At 44.6% G+C, this 17847-nt stretch overlaps 1 protein-coding gene across 1 annotated transcript in view; it reads right to left on the reverse strand.

The window, feature by feature from the left end:
• Positions 1–2910: 2910 nt before the first annotated feature.
• The window catches only part of ATG14 (autophagy related 14), a 47529-nt gene continuing 32592 nt past the window's right edge, over positions 2911–17847 (reverse strand). The window contains exons 7-10 of the mRNA XM_005561325.4: positions 17543–17660; positions 14931–15021; positions 14766–14851; positions 2911–6435 (exon numbers count right to left, since the gene is read on the reverse strand). Of these exons, the coding sequence (XP_005561382.2) occupies positions 6129–6435; positions 14766–14851; positions 14931–15021; positions 17543–17660 (602 nt within the window). The 3' untranslated portion in view covers positions 2911–6128. The remainder of the gene's footprint in view (positions 6436–14765; positions 14852–14930; positions 15022–17542; positions 17661–17847) is intronic.

Raw genomic sequence — 17847 nt, forward strand, 5'->3', positions numbered from 1 at the left:
CACTCCAACCTCAGCCTCGCGGGTTTACATGATCTTCGCATCTCAGCTTCCTGAGTAGCTGGGATTACAGGTGCCCACCACCACACCCAGCTAATTTTTGTATTTTTAGTAAAGATGCGGTTTCACCATGTTGGTCAGGCTGGTCTCAAACTCCTGACCTCAGGTGATCCACCCACCTTCATCTCCCCAGCCCACAAGACTCTTTAATGCAAGCTTGTCCAACTCGTGGCCCATGAGCTGCATGCGGCCCACGATGGCTTTGAATATGGCCCAACACAAATTTGTAAACTTCCTTAGAACATCATGAGATGTTTTGCAGTTTTTTAAAATAGCTCATCAGCTATTATTAGTGTATTTTATGTGTGACCCAAGACAATTCTTCCAATGTGGCCCACAGAAGCCAAAAGATTGGACACTCCTTAATGCCTCTGAGTTTTTTTTTTTTTTACTCAACTGGCTCTAGCCCATTTTCAACACTTAACTAGTGTCATCAAATACCTTCTGCAATTTTTTTTTTTTTTTGAGACAGAGTTTCACTCTTGTTGCACAGGCTGGAGTGCAACGATGTGATCTTGATCTCGGCACACTGCAACCTCTGCCTCCCGGGTTCAAGCGATTCTCCTGCCGTAGCCTCCTGAGTAGCTGGGATTACAGGCATGCGCCATCACTCCCGGCTAATTTTGTATTTTTAGTAGAGACCAGGTTTCTCCATGTTGGTCAGACTGGTCTCGAACTCCTGACCTCAGGTGATCTGCCTGCCTCAGCCTCCCAAAGTGCTGGGATTACAGGTGTGAGCCACCACACCCAGCTAATTTTCTCACTTTTTAAAGGGGAGCATTCATTCAAAGGCTCTTTTAGATCCCTCCCATCACCAGAGTATCTCTCACTCCTCCCTACAAAAGGCACAACAAAGAAGTCATTGATGTAACTCTTGTTAGTTTACTATCCTCTTTCTTGGAGGAAAGATTATCCCACTGGTGGTTTCTGGGGGTTTTTGTTGTTGTTGTTTTGAGATGGAGTCTTGCTCTGTTGCCCAGGCTGGCATGCAGTGGCACGATCTCAGCTCACTGCAACCTCCGCCTCCTAGTTTCATGCGATTCTGCCACCTCAGCCTCTTGAGTAGTTGAGATTACAGGCATGCACCACCACACCTGGCTAATTTTCTTTTGTATTTTTAGTAGAGATGGGGTTTTGCCATGTTGGCCAGGCTGGTTTCGAACTCCTGACCTCAGGTGATCTGCCCGTCTCCGCTTCCCAAAGTGCTGGGATTACAGGTGTGAACCACTGCACCTGGTTTTTTTTTTTTTTTTTTTTTTTTTTTTGAGACAAGGTCTCACTCTGTCACCCAGTGAGTGTACAATCACAGCTCACTGCAGCCTCAACATCCCAGACTCATCCCAGCTCAACCTCCTGAGTAGCTGGGACCACTGATGCACATCACCACGCCTGGCTAATTTTTAAATTTTTGTAGAAATGGGGTCTCACCAGCTGGGCGCGGTGGCTCATGCCTGTAATCCCAGCACTTCGGGAGGCCGAGGCAGGCAGATCAGGAGGTCGGGAGATCGAGACCATCCTGGCTAACACGGTGAAACCCCCACCTCTACTAAAAAAAAAAAAAAAAGCCAGGCGTGGTGGCGGACGCCTGCAGTCCCAGCTACTTGGAAGGCTGAGACAGAATGGCATGAACCCAGGAGGCAGAGCTTGCAGTGAGCGACAGAGCAAGACTCCATCTCAAAAAGAAAAAAAAAAAAAAAAGAAATGGGGGTCCCACTATGGTGCGCAGGTTGGCCTTGAACTCCTGAGCTCAACCAATCCTGCCTTTGGCCTCCTAAAGTCCTGGGATTACAGGCATGAACCACTGTGCCCAGCCCTAAAAATAATTCACTTCAACTATCTAAGCAGACTGTGAACTCGTTCCAGTGTATTTTCTCACCGGGTCGGCTGGTGGTGGTTTTCCTCATTGAGAGTTTCAAGGCTGAGGTGCGGATGGCTTGCCCAAGAGTCCAGTTTCAAGTTTTCTGGTACATTTTATTGATGCAACTTTTAAATAATCTCCCCACTACCAATGACAAAGTTATCCTTAATTCCTCCCAATCTGTTTCAATCTGATTCCTGCATCAATCATGATGTAACTCGGGATGGAGAGATCTCCTTTTAAACACCAGATGGGAGCATGCTTTAAACCGCTGCCTGGAAAGACTGAAGGACAGTGCCACCGAAGCACACACGCTGTTCGAGGACCCTTCCGTTTCCTTGCCTATTTCCTCCTGTTGCCTGCCAGCCTTCTGTTCCAGATAAAGGGGCAGTGTGACCATGGCAATAGCTCCTGGGGGTATCCCGGCTGGCCTGGCTCTTCCACAGCAGTCACTCTTGGTGTCTCTCCACCACCTGCAGGTGGTCCTTCTCTCCAATCATCTAAGCTGAAGGGCACCACTGACTACCCACCTGGGAGAAATTAGTTATAAAAGAGAAGGGGTGTTGGGTCGGGGAGGGATCCTCCAAAGCTACTCAGGCCTCTGAGTGGTTCCCTCTAACATTTCCCTTTTCCTCTTGTCCTGAAGAAAGTCTGGGCAGGTTCCATGTGGGCATCCTAGAGGCCCCCTCTCCCCTCTCCCGGGGGTCTGTTGCACAAAACCAGGTCATTGTAGGTCACATGCAACAAATGATGGCGACCAAAGAAAAACACGTCTTTAGGGAAAGTATGCAACCAGCTTCTCAGCTTGGGAGAGATCATTATTAATACCACCATGATCCATAATTTTAAAAAACATATTAACGTTTTTTCTTACCTGGCAAAAAAATTCTACAAACTTCTTCTATAATTTGTAAAGGGTTCAATTTCATTCTTGCTACCCTTAATGTAGCAGTGGAAATGAAAAGAGTTTGAAAAAGACATACACATTAGCAAAGTACAGTTAAAAGATTTATTGCAGTAATACAATAAAAGTTTAGAAAACATTTGTATGACTCAAACTGGTTTAGAAGTTGCAGAGCAATGGGGAATTCCTGCAGTATGATACTGTGAGATCCTCGGACACCAGTCCTCTAACAGCAGGCCACTGAATGCTCTTCCCCAAATGATGTGAGTCCTTACATGAGTCCCATCCACTCTACCCAATGGTGATACACTGTTTTCCCCCCTTACAGATGTGCAAAACTTTTCTTAGTTATATTCCATTATCAAAAAATGTCTTTAACAGGCCATTTTAAGCAGCCTGTTTGGTGCCTGTGGGTTTTTATTAGTATTACCTTGTTTCAATAAATCATTTTAAAATGGAAAACATGACCCAGTTCTATGGCTTTTTGTTTAAAAAAAATACCAGCTTCAATTTTTAAAAAAGCTGTTTACATATGGTTCTGGCACCTACATGAAAGATTTTAATGAGCAGCAAAAAGAGTAGAAAAAAACAGTGGTTGAAATGTATACTTAAGAGTATTTACAGGGTGGATCCAGTGCAAAATAATGAAACCCAAAATATTTCAGCAGGTGTAAGCCAGTATGTTGGTGTTCAAAACCACAAAAGGGTTTGATCACTTAACCCTACATAAAGTGCCTCTAGTTGATATTAACAACAACAAAATATATCCTATCCCTAAAGTTCCCACATTTGTAAATTTTGTTGAAGTACTCTAGATGAGTTTGTGATCTCTGGATTCTATTCTTTAGCTTCATCTCACGTTCATGGTTTCATAAGAGGCTTAAGAAAACCACTACGATTGCGTATCTCTCAACTGAAGTCAATCACCACCAAGCTCCAAATCCCACTCTTACAACTGGTGAGACTAAGCTCTTCTGAGGGTTTTAGGTAGCTAGACAACTCTTACAAGATCGTGTTTATTTGGTATCTGTTCAAATCCACCATCTTCACTCTCTATGAACTCCAGAACTGGATGGGAAAATGGAAGCCCAGCAATCATGAAGCTGAGCACTTAAAACAGAGATCCCAGCAGTGTCGAAGAACCCACAAGGGCCCGGGCATGGTGGCTCACGTCTGTAATCCTAGCACTTTGGGAGGCCGAGGCAAGCGGATCACCTGAAGTCAGGAGTTCAAGACCAGCCTGGCCAACATGGTGAAACCCCGTCTCTACTAAAATACAAAAATTAGCCGGGCATAATGGCGGGTGCCTATAATCCCAGTGACTCGGGAGGTTGAGATGGGAGAATTGCTTGAACCCAGGAAATGGTGGTTGTAGTGAGCCGAGATGGCACCACTCACTCCAGCCTGGGCAGCTGAGCGAGACTCTGTCTCCAAAACAAACAAACAAACAAAAACACCCACAACAAGAAAAGCCTACTTCTTCCTTTCACGGAAAATTCATAGCGCCAAGGAATTTGTGACTACCAGATAGAAATAAACTCCCTTTTGCAACTCTACCCAAAACTATACCAAACACCAAATATACCATTAGCAAAAGCTACATAGCACCTCGGACTTGGAGGCAAAGTATCAACTATAATTGTGATGATGAGAAAAGAAGCTGGGGCATGGCAAGCCTCTGAATGATTTATGAGGTGCTATCATGCCAATCACATACGACATGGTACTAATGCCTGTTAGGAATCTTCCATAGGATTTCTTTGGGTAGTTGTTACACAGGATTTTTTTTTTGCAGTTATTAAAAATAAAAAACTACTTACGTATTTGTACATAATGCCTCTCTCATTATAGTTTTCCTATAAGATTGTCACTAAAAGAATGACAAGACACATGACCTGAAAATGATCTCCTGGTGAGGGAAATCCTTTTGAGACGGAGTTTCGCTCTCGTTGCCCAAGCTGGAGTGCAGTGGCACCATCTCGGCTCACTGCAACCTCTGCCTTCCGGTTCAAGCGATTCTGCCGCAGCCTCCCAAGTAGCTGAGATTACAGGCGTGCGCCACCACGCCTGGTAATTTTTTGTATTTTTAGTAGAAACGGGGTTTCACCATGTTGGCCAGGCTGGTCTTGAACTCCTGACCTCAGGTGATCTGCCCACCTCGGCCTCTCAAAGTGCTGGGATTACAGGCGTGAGCCACCGTGCCCAGCTGAGAAATTCTTTATATTGTGCTTTCCCCAGAACAGAGCAGAGCAGCATCAAGCCGTAAGGATCTGCACTACATTTCTGAGCAAAGCTGTGTTCTCAGAGCAACAAAGAGTTCAGGGAAACAAGCAGGATGGTTTCCCCTGAAAACACCTGCCACCTACTCAATCCCACAGAAAGAAACTGGACACCACAAAAATGACCAGAGGCCACTGAACTAAGTGGCTTTTCCCCTGTGCCCAGGCAGGCACTGAGCTTACATAAGGGAATGACCTTCATGACTTATTTTCACCCAGAGAGGATAAGTTCAATTTCAAAATGCTCATAGTGTAGATGGCAGGACTTCAATCAACTAGGTAAGAATAGGCTTAATTCCCCTCAGAATACAAGAAAATAGTTAAAAACTCTCTAGGACATTATTGCAGCCAGGATTTCTTCCATTTATGGATGTGGGTCCTAAAGAAAAAGACTTTAATTTTCTTTGGTGTGTGGGGCAAAGAAAAACAGAAATGTCTGACAAACTACGACAGAGCAGCATGAATGCAATACGTGTAACTCACCCCTCCCAAACAAAATTAAAGGACCAAATTATAAAGAAATCATTTCACATTGCCTGCTGCTTCTCCGTACAAAAAAATCAATGGCAAAAAAACTCTTTATTAAAGAGCTTTTATCTTTCATGTCCTAATAATCAAGAATCACCTCTTGTGATTCAACCAACCCCTAAAACTTAGTGTCAGGAACAGTCTCAGCACCGCAAGGACCAGCGCACTGACCCAGGTCTGTGGGCCTGGTGGCCTGGGCCCAGAGGAAACCCAAATCAATTGCTTCCTTGGCAGAACTGGCCACACGCACAGGTCCTCCTTCCACCAACACTGGTCTGGGCAGAAAGACCTTCAACCCCTGTTCTATTAAGTATCATAAGCATATTGGTCACCATCACAGGCTACTTGACAAATAGAAATGTTTGTCTCCCTGCTTAAAAAAAAAGAAACACTTTAACCTTTGTTCCAGGCACTATCTTAACTTAAACAGATAATGTTTACTAGAGTGTAGTGGGAGAAGAACTTTCTTGATGCAGATTTGGCATGTTTTGGTCCATGCTCATTAACGGTGTCCAGTGTAAGCTTTAAACCAGGAGGTCACCGAGGCTGCTGCAGAGGAGATCATCCCACCTGCACTGCTGCTCGCGATGGGTGGGGATGCCTGGGTGCTCTGACTCTGGGAGACTTCCACGGACTGGGACGGGATATCACAAAACCGGGGACTAGGCAGGTTCTCCCAGTCTGTGCCCAGGTCGGTTTCTTCATCGCTGACGCGCTCGTCTCCGCTCTCATCTGATTCTCCAGCAACTCCGGGATCCACAAATTCCATGGACTCCTCAAGGTCTGCTCGTACTTCAAAGGGCCCTGACCTGTGTGCAGACAATGAGGGTCTCTTTAGGATAACCGCCATTCTCAACACCAGAAAACATGCCGTCTTCCCGAAGGCCCACCTGAGGGGATGAGGCGTGCCGCATGCTGCATTCATTCCTCAAGTCTGTGCAGCGCTCCGTGTGGACATATGATTGCGTTTTCCTTTACCCAAATAATCTCCATCCATGTTTTAAATAAAATCATGATACCACAATTTCCCACAAGTCTACCTACTTAATTGGTGATGACCCTGCATAGGAAAAAAACCTCTTCACTGAGATGGCCCATGTTGGTCCTAAGTCTGACTTCCTGTTGTAAAGAACTGCACTGTCTATGAAGTAAATACAGGGCACTCCAATGAGACAATTCTAACAAAAAGCCACTTGATGTATACTCTGGATATTATTTAGTGTAGTAAGTAATAAATGGTATACAAAGACGACTCAGTGGCCTCCTGTACATGTTTAAAAATACCACCACAATTTTCTAGGACACATTTGTAGCACAGAATGAGGCACAACTGTTTAGAATACATTCAGAGGCAATGTTGTATATTTCTGCACCATATTTCAGGAGAAAACAATTTCTATTTCTCAAAGGTCCCTAATGACACCCTCACTGCCAAGTCCTATTACCCTTTCTTAGGCCTCATCCTCTTTGCTGGCACCTCAGCACAGGGAACTGAGTCAGCAAACCTCAGAAGTCTTTCTGCATTTCTTTTTTTACTGAGACAGAGTCTTGTTCTGTTGCCCAGGCTGGAGTGTAGTGGCACAGTCTCGACTCACTGCAGCCTCCACCTCCCAGGTTTAAGCGATTCTCCTGCCTCAACCTCCTGAGTAGCTGGGATTACAGGTGTAAGCCACCACGCCCATCTAATTTTTGTAGTTTTAGTAGAGACGGGGTTTCACCATGTTGGCCAGGCTGGTCTTGAACTCCTGATCTCAAGTGATCCACCCACCTCCACCTCCCAAAGTGCTGGGATTAAAACAGGCCCGGCCACCTTTCTGCTTCTTTTTCCCTCCCTTTCAAATGCCCCTCAGCTCCGGCTCCAGGGCAACCAGGCTGCATGTCCTCCCTGTAGGCAGCCACCCCCACCCACTGCCTTCCAGGGAACTGCCCTGCAACCAGCTACAGGGTGGGACCAAGGTGCCACTATCTCCCTGCTGCTGCCCCCAAGATAAGCCTTGGTTCATTTAAGGGTTTCACTGATAACAACTTTGGGGAACAAAAGGAGAGGTCAAAATAAATAGCAGGCAGAAATGAGAGTCTAGAGTTGTACAGCCTGACATTTCAGCCTATGGTCCCAAATTCTTCACAGCCTTCACAATGATGAACGGCTAGTACTGGCCTCCAACACACCTCACAAGGTCTGCACCTTTGACTCACTTTTTACAGAAGCAAGCAGCCCTCATTCCTCCCAGACACCTGTGCTTCCCAGCTGGGTGAAGTAGTAATAATAGCTATCATTTATGCTCCAGGGACTGTTTTTAGGGCTTTAGTGATTACATTGGAAGATATGCCATGGGGTTTCCCACTTGGTATCCAGTGAGCGATTTACATGTTCAAAGAGTCCATCAGGCCAGGCGCGGTGGCTCATGGGTGTGGTGGCTCACGCCTGTAATCCCAGCACTTTGGGAGGCTGAGGCCGGTGGATCACAGGGTCAGGAGGTCGAGATCATCCTGGCTAACATGGTGAAACCCCGTCTCTACTAAAAATACAAAAAGTTAGCCGGGCGTGCTGGCAGGCGCCTGTAGTCCCAGCTACTCGGGAGGCTGAGGCAGGAGAACAGCGTGAACCCCAGAGGCGGAGCTTGCAGTGAGCTGAGGTTGCGCCACTGCACTCCAGCCTGGGCGACACAGCGGGACTCTGTCTCAAACAAACAAACAAACAAACAAAACAAAAAGCCCCTCAGACTAGGGGGCTTCCAAGTTTACTAGGCCCCACCCTGCCCAGAAGTCAGTATTTTGCAAGGGTGAAGGGAGTAGAACCTCCTACTGCCCCTTGAATTTCTCTGCCAGCAAACTAATGGCCACTGCACAGTTTTTAGCTCCGAGCACTCTTTTCTGTATCCTCACATTTCTCCTTGCACTTCATTTCTTTTCTCCCCTTTTTCTTTTCCTTGGCAAACAGTTCTACTCTAAAGCCATCTTTTCAGATTCCTCTCCTAGCGCCACTCCCAAATATCGTCTGGTTACTAAACCCTCAGGTTCATCCCAGATATCTGAACCAGTCTCAAAATTTTAGCTGGCTGAGATTCCTCCTCTCCCCCATCCTGCTCTGTGTCTGAGGTCACCAGGGCTACCTGTTATTAAATAAGCCCCCTTTCCATTCTCAATTTGTCACTCTGGCCCAGGTCCTCACCTTATCACCACCACTTCCCACCTGCCTCCTCTTGCTGGAGAGCTGCCTCTCTCTCCTTCTGGCACGCACCCACTAAAAATGTTCACCATTTAAATTCTTTGCCTGGGCTCCCTCCTGTACTAAACCCAAGATGCTCTGATTCTGTTCTGTTCAGCTGTGCAGTCCAGGGGGCCTCCAAACTGACTGCCAGGCTAAGTCTCTTGGTTTCCCCAGGATCCCCCAAAGGCCCCAGTCAGCTTTTTACCACAGCTTGCTCCTCCCTTCCTCCCTCCCTTCCTTCTTTCCCTTTCTCCCTCCCTTCTTTCCCTCCTTTCTCCCTCCCTCCCTTCCTCATTCCCCTCCTTTCTTCCTCTCTCCCTCCCTTTCTTCCCCAGTCAGCTTTATCCATAGCTCGCTCCTTCCTCCCTCCCTCCCTTCCTTCCTTCCTTTTTACCACAGCTCCTTCCTTCCCTCTTCCCTCCAAGGCTCAGCCTGTTTTCTTCTTTGATGCTGCCTTCTCTAATCCTGGTGTCTTAGTTTTCCCAGGAGGCAGGCGGAAGGGACAGAGAGGAGGAAATGGCATTTCCTTCAGGCAGAGTTCCTGGTGGACTCCAGTTCTCTGCGTGGAGAAACTCACCTGGCATGGAGCAGGTGCTCAGCTTAGTACAATGAAAAGCGACTGAACGGAAGACTCCTCAAGGAGCCCGTATGGAACAATTTTGGTTCCAACGATCAACCTACATCTCTGCCCCCAGAGCAGGAGGAGGGTCGTGGCAGAGGCCCCTGCGATGTTTCTCCACCCAATGCCTCTCTCCCACCACTTCTAGATTAGAGACACATCACCTGCCCGCCAGACCCCAAGCTAGAGACACAGCCCACATAACCAGTGAGCAAAATAATTCGTCCTATTTTGCTTAATGTCTTTAAGGAATAAAGATTATAAAATAGTTTCCTAATTTTTAGTTTAGCTGAATAATGGATATCTTTTTTCCAAGGCCCTGAACCAGGAATACTCATTTTCTCATGGTGCTGCAGGGAGGTATTCTACCAATTAAGGCAACAAAAGGATCTTTCTGGCTTTGTAAAAGTCACTTTTACAATATATCCTATTTCAAATATGTGGGAGTATGTGCATTTATGGATACAGAGACTGCACAGAGGATAAGCAATGGGCAAAATATTAATAGAATCTGGGTAAGGGTATATGTGTCTGTACTATTTTTATTTTTATTAATTTTTTTTTAAATTTTGAGATGGAGTCTCACTCTGTTTCCCAGGCCAGAGTGTAGTGGCATGATCTCAGCTCACTGCAACCTCCGCCTCCTGGGTTCAAGCGATTTTCCTGCCTCAGCCTCCCAAGGAACTGGAATGACAGGCACCCGCCACCACGCCCGGATAATTTTAGTACTTTTAGTAGAGATGCAGTTTCCCATGTTGGCCAGGCTGGTCTCAAACTCCTGACCTCAAGTGATCCACCCACCTCAGCCTCCCAAAGTGCTGGGATTACAGGCATGAGCCACCATGCCTGGCCCTATTTTTATTTTTTTGTAATTTTTCTGTAAGTTTAAATTTGTTTCCAAAAAAAAAAAAAAATTTATCTTTTCAGAATAGAATCCTCGGTTCTGCCAGTCTGAGTAGAAACAGGAAATCCCACCCAGGTTCCATGAACAATCTTCTTTACACTTTGATTCTGATGAAGCAGGTGGGAAAAGGGGACTTTTGAAGTTCTACTTCCTGTCCTCTGGCCATAAACTTAGATGTGACTCACAGCCTAATTGTGTGTGCAATTCTAAATGGAAAACCTGACTCAAGAGTAGGCCTACAGAAAACCTCAGATCCGCTTCAAAAATTCACCTCCAGTATGCGTGCCTTTTCCCCCCCAACGACCAGCAACACTGGATTCACTGCTCCTTCCTATTTTTGTCAAACTGATGGTTGCAAATGGAAACTTGTTTTGAATTGCATTTAAAATTTTTTATTAATTTTTTTTAAGAGATGGGGGTCTCACTGTGTTGCCCAGGCTGAAGTACAGTGGCTGTTCACAAAAGTGATCACAGTTCACTGTAGCCTCCAACTCCTGAGCTCAAGTGATCCTCCTGCCTTAGCCTCCCAAGTAGCTGGGACTATAGGCACGTATCACTGTGCCTGGCTGCATTTTTTTTTTTTTGTTCTTCTTGATTGAGCCTAAAGATTTTTTTCCTTTGAATACTGACTACCTTCATCTTTTGTGTGAGCTGCATGTTTTAATCTTTTGTCTATTTCTCTAATAGGTTGTTGGTCTTTCCTGTGCTGATTTGAAAGACTTAAGTTGTTTAGATTTTAATCTGTTGTCTGTTATAGAGGTTGCGAAACCTATCTATGACGTCTTTTAACTTTGTTTATGGCAGCTTTCACTAGACACACTCAGAGTTTTGACACAGGAAGATGTCTAACTCCTTTCCTTTATGGTTTTTGGGTTTTGTGGCTTACTTGGGAATTCTCTCACCATCCTATCATTATAAAACACGGTCCTTTGGCTTATTTTATAGATTTTTTTAAAAATAAGGTTGTTTATATCATCTGGATTTTATTTTTATATATAGAATGTGGTATGAACTCAACTTTCCCCCCATATGAATACCCAACTGGCCCAACACTATTGAAACATTATCTGATTCAACGCCTCCTCTATCATAAGATTATATTTCCACATATATAAGAGTCTGTTTCGGGACTATTCTCTTCCTCTAATCACTCCACCTATTTGCATGCTAACAGCATTCTGTTTTAATTACCTTTACGCTACGTTTTAAATGGACCAACTCCATCCCTCATTAGTTTTCAAAACTTCCTTGCAGACTATACTTCTAGTTGAACTTTAGAATCAGCTTGTCAAAGCTCCATGAAATACGATCAGTCTTCCTTTTGAGAAGTAGCCCTTTTGCAACACTGAGCCTTCTCATCCTGGAAAATCGTAAGGATTTTCCCTGCCTATGGCTTTCTTTCAGCTCCACTCCTCATATAGTGTGTAGCAGCCACTCAAAAAATACATGTGGAATAAAAATAAGCTTCATAATTTTTATAATCATTTTACATATATTTTATTAAGATCACTGCTATAGAATTTACAGTTTTTGCTGCTACAATAAAAGGAATACTTTTTCCATTAAATTTCCAAACTGGTTGCTGTTGGCACACAAGAAAGCAACTGTTTTTTTGTATGTTTATCTTTTTCTTTTTGAAGAGACAGGGTTTCATTCTGTCATCCAGGTTGGAGTGCAGTGGTACAAGCCTGGAACTCCTCAACTCAGGTGATCCTCCCACCTCAGCCTCCAGAGTAGCTGGGACTACAGGCATGCATTACTGTGCCTGGCTAAATTTTTTTTTTTTTACTTTTTGTAGAGATGGAGTCTCACTATGTTGCCCAGGCTGGTCTTGAACTCCTGGGCTCAAGTGATCCTCCCACTTCAGCCTCCCAAGTAGCTAGGATTATAGGTGTGAGCCACCCCGCCTGGTTTGAACTATCACTTCAAATAGTTTCTTAGTTCTCTTGGGAATCCAGTTCAATAATTATACCATCTACAATAATCCCAACTTAGTTTCTTTCTTTCCAATATAAATACACCTCACTTCTTTTTAAAAATGCTTTGCCTTGGCAAGGCCTCCAGAGCTGTTAACACAGCACTGACAGTAGGCATCCTTGATTTTTTCCTATGTAATCTATTACATAAATTACATCAATATCTATGTAAGTAACGTGCCATTAAGTATAACTTTCCTTGTAGGTTTGTGATAGATATCCACTAGTAATAATCTACTTTTAACTTGGCTAGTAATTTTTCCCCCTAATTATTAATGGGAGCTGCATTTTATTTAATTCTCTTCAGCATCTATCAGCTCGATTTTATGGTTTTTCTTCTTTAATCTGTCAATGTGATGAAATAATAAACACTGGTTAACTGCATGAGTATCTGTGACTGTGGAGGCAGCCAGGTGTGTGCTGAGACCCCGGCTCCACCACTTGCACTGGCTCTGTGACCATGGCCATGAGTTACTTGACCATACTAAGCTTCAGTTTCTCCTGTCTATAAAGTAGGAATAATATCCAAGGCAAGTAAAGAGGTTGGCCCTGTGTCAATAAAGAGTGGACCAATAAATATTAGCTCTTATTAATAAGGATAAATTTCCTAATTTGAGCCCGTTACAGGTAAGGTACAGAGAGGATGGTGAGTAAACTCACAGAAACCAACCATCAAAACTGGGATGGATTTCTAATGTTCACATTTCCATGGCTCATGAACCAATGAGGGATCAGGGGTGAGAGGTGTGAACTCCCTGTAAAATGGCACAACATTCTAAGTATATGTGCAGTTTCCTGGCGAGTTCACAGCTTTTTACAAAGGAGTCTATGTCCCAGAAATGTTAACTGTCTGAAGTGGAGAGGGGAAGGAAGCATAAGACAATGGTTAAAGGCAGATTATCACCGAAAGTTAACTGCTGCGTGGGGGAAGCCAGGCACACGCGTCAGAGGACAAGGCCTCCCCTAATGCCTTGGGTTTCAGTAGATGGATGATGCAGAAGGGAATCCCAAAAGAACTTTCCCGCCATTTGTCTTGAGTTCTCTTTCAAAAGTGTAAATATATAACCATATCCCATCTCTGCAGAAATGTACGGACAGACTGCTAAGAGCAAGGAAAAAAGGGCAAACACCCAGCACGAGGGTGTCTGGATGGAACGAAAGCTGAGCCTCGTATGGCTCGTGCTTTCGTGGGCTGAGAGAATAAAAAGATGTCACAGACCAGCCCTGGCTGGTATTTTTTGTTTAACTGTTTTTAAGCTAATTGATTTCAAACCAGTTCATCCCCTACACCTCTAGTACCTTTTGTCGCCAACAAATGGTGATCAGATTGACTCAGTGATAAGAAGAAAACTGTGCAGCTGGGCACGGCGGCTCAAGTCTGTAATCCTAGCACTTTGGGAGGCCGAAGCGGGTGGATCACCCAAGGTCAGGAGTTTGAGACCAGCCTGGCCAACATGGTAAAACCCTGTCTCTACTAAAAATACAAAAATTAATCAGGCATGGTGGTGCGCACTTGTAATCCCAGCTACTCGGGAGGCTGAGGCAGAAGAATCGCTTGAACCTGGGAGGTGGAGGTTGCAGTGAGCTGAGATTGCACCACTGCACTCTAGCCTGGGTGACAGGATGAAACCCCGTCTCAAAAAAAAAGAAAACTGTGAATTGTTACGATGGACAAGGAGTGAGCAGGAGCAAAAGAAAATGTGCGGGAAACAGGGCAGACACTAGGTAGGGCTAGGGAGTTCCCAGCTTTTTTATAAAGGGGTCTATGCCCAGGAAGGGCTGGAGAAGAAATAGATGCAGATCCGGCCGGGCGCGGTGGCTCAAGCCTGTAATCCCAGCACTTTGGGAGGCCGAGACGGGCGGATCACGAGGTCAGGAGATCGAGACCATCCTGGCTAACCCGGTGAAACCCCGTCTCTACTAAAAAATACAAAAAACTAGCCGGGTGAGGTGGCGGGCGCCTGTAGTCCCAGCTACTCCGGAGGCTGAGGCAGGAGAATGGCGTGAACCCAGGAGGCGGAGCTTGCAGTGAGCTGAGATCCGGCCACTGCACTCCAGCCTGGGCGACAGAGCGAGACTCCGTCTCAAAAAAAAAAAAAAAAAAAAAAAATAGATGCAGATCCAAAGACATGGCCTTTGGACTTCAGGGAGAGCACAAAAAGGCACCACTCCAGCAACACTTGGGTTCTTCGACTGTGCTTCAGGTATTAAAAATGATTGATATTAATTTTTTCTAAGACATGTTTACAGAAAAAAACTCATAAAAGTTCAAATATAATTACCTTTGTTTCTTTCTGTATGGGACTCCGCAATTTTTGTCCAGTTTGAGGAGTTTGGGATTAGGGAACACGACTCTACTATGCCAATATACCATTCCTCTAACATGAGTCACAAAAACACTTAGAGAAAAGCAACAAATACCTTCTTACCTGCCTAGGTGTTCAGAGCTCGGGCTGACCAGGTACATTAGATTCCTGAGGGTATGCAGTGGTTGTAACTGATCTAAATTTACATGCTAAAAAAAAAAAAAGAATTGGTTAATATTTTCAATTATTTAACGAAGTAAAAATTAGTTCACAACCTATTTTTCATACCTGAGAAAAACAAAGGTAAAGAATATTTGCATTCAGTTTCTTCACTGCTCGAGTAAATTTCTGCTTGCTTAGATTTTCGCCACAAAATTCACTGTAAAACAAATATACAATTTATAAAGTTGTATTTTTTTGAGAAAATTGTATGTTAAGATTTCCATTTACAGTACAATTAGGTATAGCACATACTCTGTGCCCTTTGACTCCTTAGTAAATTGCACTTAAGGACTTTTTAAGAAAACACCATTCCCCTCAGAGAACAATTACACTGCACCTATACACATTACGAAGGCACATACCCTTTGACCAAGCAATTCCACTTCAGGACATTTATTCTACACAAATATCTGCACACTAATGAAATGAAAAATGTACAAGATTATTTCTTGAAGCATCAACAGCAGACTGGTAAGATCTTGACACCTGTACAGAAAGGTAAACTATACAACTGTCATCTGCTTTATGCAGAATGGCAGTCAGAGGCTTACAACAGCCCTATGAGGCCCACAAGATTTGCACCCCATCTTCTTCTCTGCCCTCGTTATTCTATCCAGGACTTTGCAGCTGCCATTCTTTTTGCCCACAGCCTCTTTCCTTAGGGGTCCACACAGCCTGCTTACTCCCTCCCTCCCTCAGTTCCCCTATGACCACACACCTGCCCACTCAAACGCAGCAAGCCCCTCTCTCACTACATTCTCTTTCTCTTACCTTTTTTGTTTTTTAGGCAGGGTCTCACTCTGTCACCCAGGCTGGGGTGCACTGGCGTGATCACAGCTCACTACAGCCTGTAGCCTCAATCTCCTGGGCTCAAGTGATCCTCCCACCTCAGCCTCCCGAGTAGCTGGGACTACAGGTGTGTGTCACCACACCCAGCTAATTTTTTTTTTATTTTTAGTAGCAACAAGGTCTCACTATGTTTCCCAGGCTGGTCTCGAACTCCTGAGCTTAAGTGATCCTCCTGCCTCAGCTTCCCAAAGTGCTGGGATTACAGGCAGGCATGAGCCACCATACCTGGCCCTCTCATCCTGTTTTAATGTTCTCCACAGCACTTACTGCCATGTGACGTGCTGTTGATTTGTTTACTATTTATGCTGGGCCCTCCATGAAAATGTGAGCTCCAAGAGGGCAGGGATTATTTTTTTTTGTCACCAATGTATCCTCCAGTGCTGGCACACAGTAGGTACTTCATAAATGTTACATAACTAAAAATTTTTAAAGCACAGTGTATAACACCACAGTATAGCATACTACCATCTGTGTTTATTTAAAGGGGAAAGATGATGGCTGGGTGCAGTGGCTCATGCCTGTAATCCCAGCACTGTGGGAGGCAGAGGAGGGCGGATCACTTGAGCCCAGGAGTTCAAGACCAGCCTGGGTAACATAGGGAGACCCTGTCTCATACAAAAAAATACAAAACAAATTAGCCAGGTGTGGTAGCGTGCGCTGTAGTCCCAGCTACTCGGGAGGCTGAGGTGCGAGGATCGCTTGGGCCTGGGGCGGGATGGAAGTTGCAGTGAGCTGAGAGAGCGCCACTGCACTCCAGCCTGGGCGACAGAGTGAGACCCTGTCTCAAGAAAAAAGAAGAAAGCAAACTTTTAGTTTTTAAAAAAAATTAAAAAGAATTTTTTTTAAGTGGGAGAAGACAGTAATAATATGTTTATATATGCTTGAAATGCAATGATAGCTGGAGGGTAGTAGGAAGGTTGTAGTGCAAACTGGGTAGACTGTATATCTTTAAATTTTTTGAATTTTATTTATTTACTTTTGAGACAGAGTCTCACTCTGACACCCAGGCTGGAGTGCAGTGGTGTGATCTCGGCTCACTGCAACCTCCAGCTCCCAGGTTCAAGGGATTCTCCTGCCTCAGCCTCCAAATTGCTGAGATTACAGGCACAGGCCACCACGCCCAGCTAGTTTTTGTATAAATGTTTTGAATTTTAAACCATGGGAGTTTTTCGTTAAGAAAAAAACAACAACAAACAAAAAGAATTCAGGGCAGGGCACAGTGGCTCACCTGTAATCCCAGCACTTTGGGAGACCAAGGCAGGCGGATCACTTGAGGTCAGGAGTTCAAGAGCAGCCTGGCCAACATGGCAAAACACCCCTCACTCGTAAAAATACAAACATTAGCCAGGCGTGGTGGTGGGTGCCTGTAACCCAGCTACGCAACAGGCTGAGGTGGGAGGATTGCCTGAAACTGTGAGGGGGAGGTTGCAGTGAGCAGAGATTGTGCCACTGCACTCTGGCCTGGGCGACAGAGCGAGACTGTCTCAAAACAACAACAACAACAACAACAACAACAACAACAACAACAACAAACCAAAGAATTCAACAGCTACAATTTAACACATGAGGATCTGCAGCAAACCCTCTGAACATCCTGGTACTCCCCTTTATATTCTCTGTGATCTTCTCGAAGGCTTCATGTACAATTGTAAGATAATGAAACTAATCTGCACATAAGGCTTTTGAAATTAATCTCAATATTTCAATCTGACCTTCTTTGTCTTGATAATACTTACATTCTTATTTTTGGTTTACTGGAATAAATATGGACAAGATAGAAACCCAAAAGAGCCATGATAAAGATGACATTACCACCTTCAATTACTTGCCTGTTGCACAGCTTTTTGGGAAGATTTACATCAAGTATATGAGACAGAATGTTGACCAGCTGAGTTGCATAGCACAGCGCAGCACTGATGGTGTAGGCAGGGTTACTCTGCTCCATGTCTGCAGTAGGAAAACAACCACCACGTACAAAACCTTAATTCCAGCAAAACTACTAATGAGCCAAGAGTTTATCATTTATGATTTTATCACGATAGCACTGTTACGTTTTAGTGCTTACTCAATAGATGCTCCATGACCAGACATAAATAGTCCCTTATTTGTATTTTTTTTTTTTTTTTCTGAGAGC

The sequence above is a fragment of the Macaca fascicularis genome, chromosome 7 (assembly GCF_037993035.2).
Source record: "Macaca fascicularis isolate 582-1 chromosome 7, T2T-MFA8v1.1".
NCBI classification, from domain to species: domain Eukaryota; kingdom Metazoa; phylum Chordata; class Mammalia; order Primates; family Cercopithecidae; genus Macaca; species Macaca fascicularis.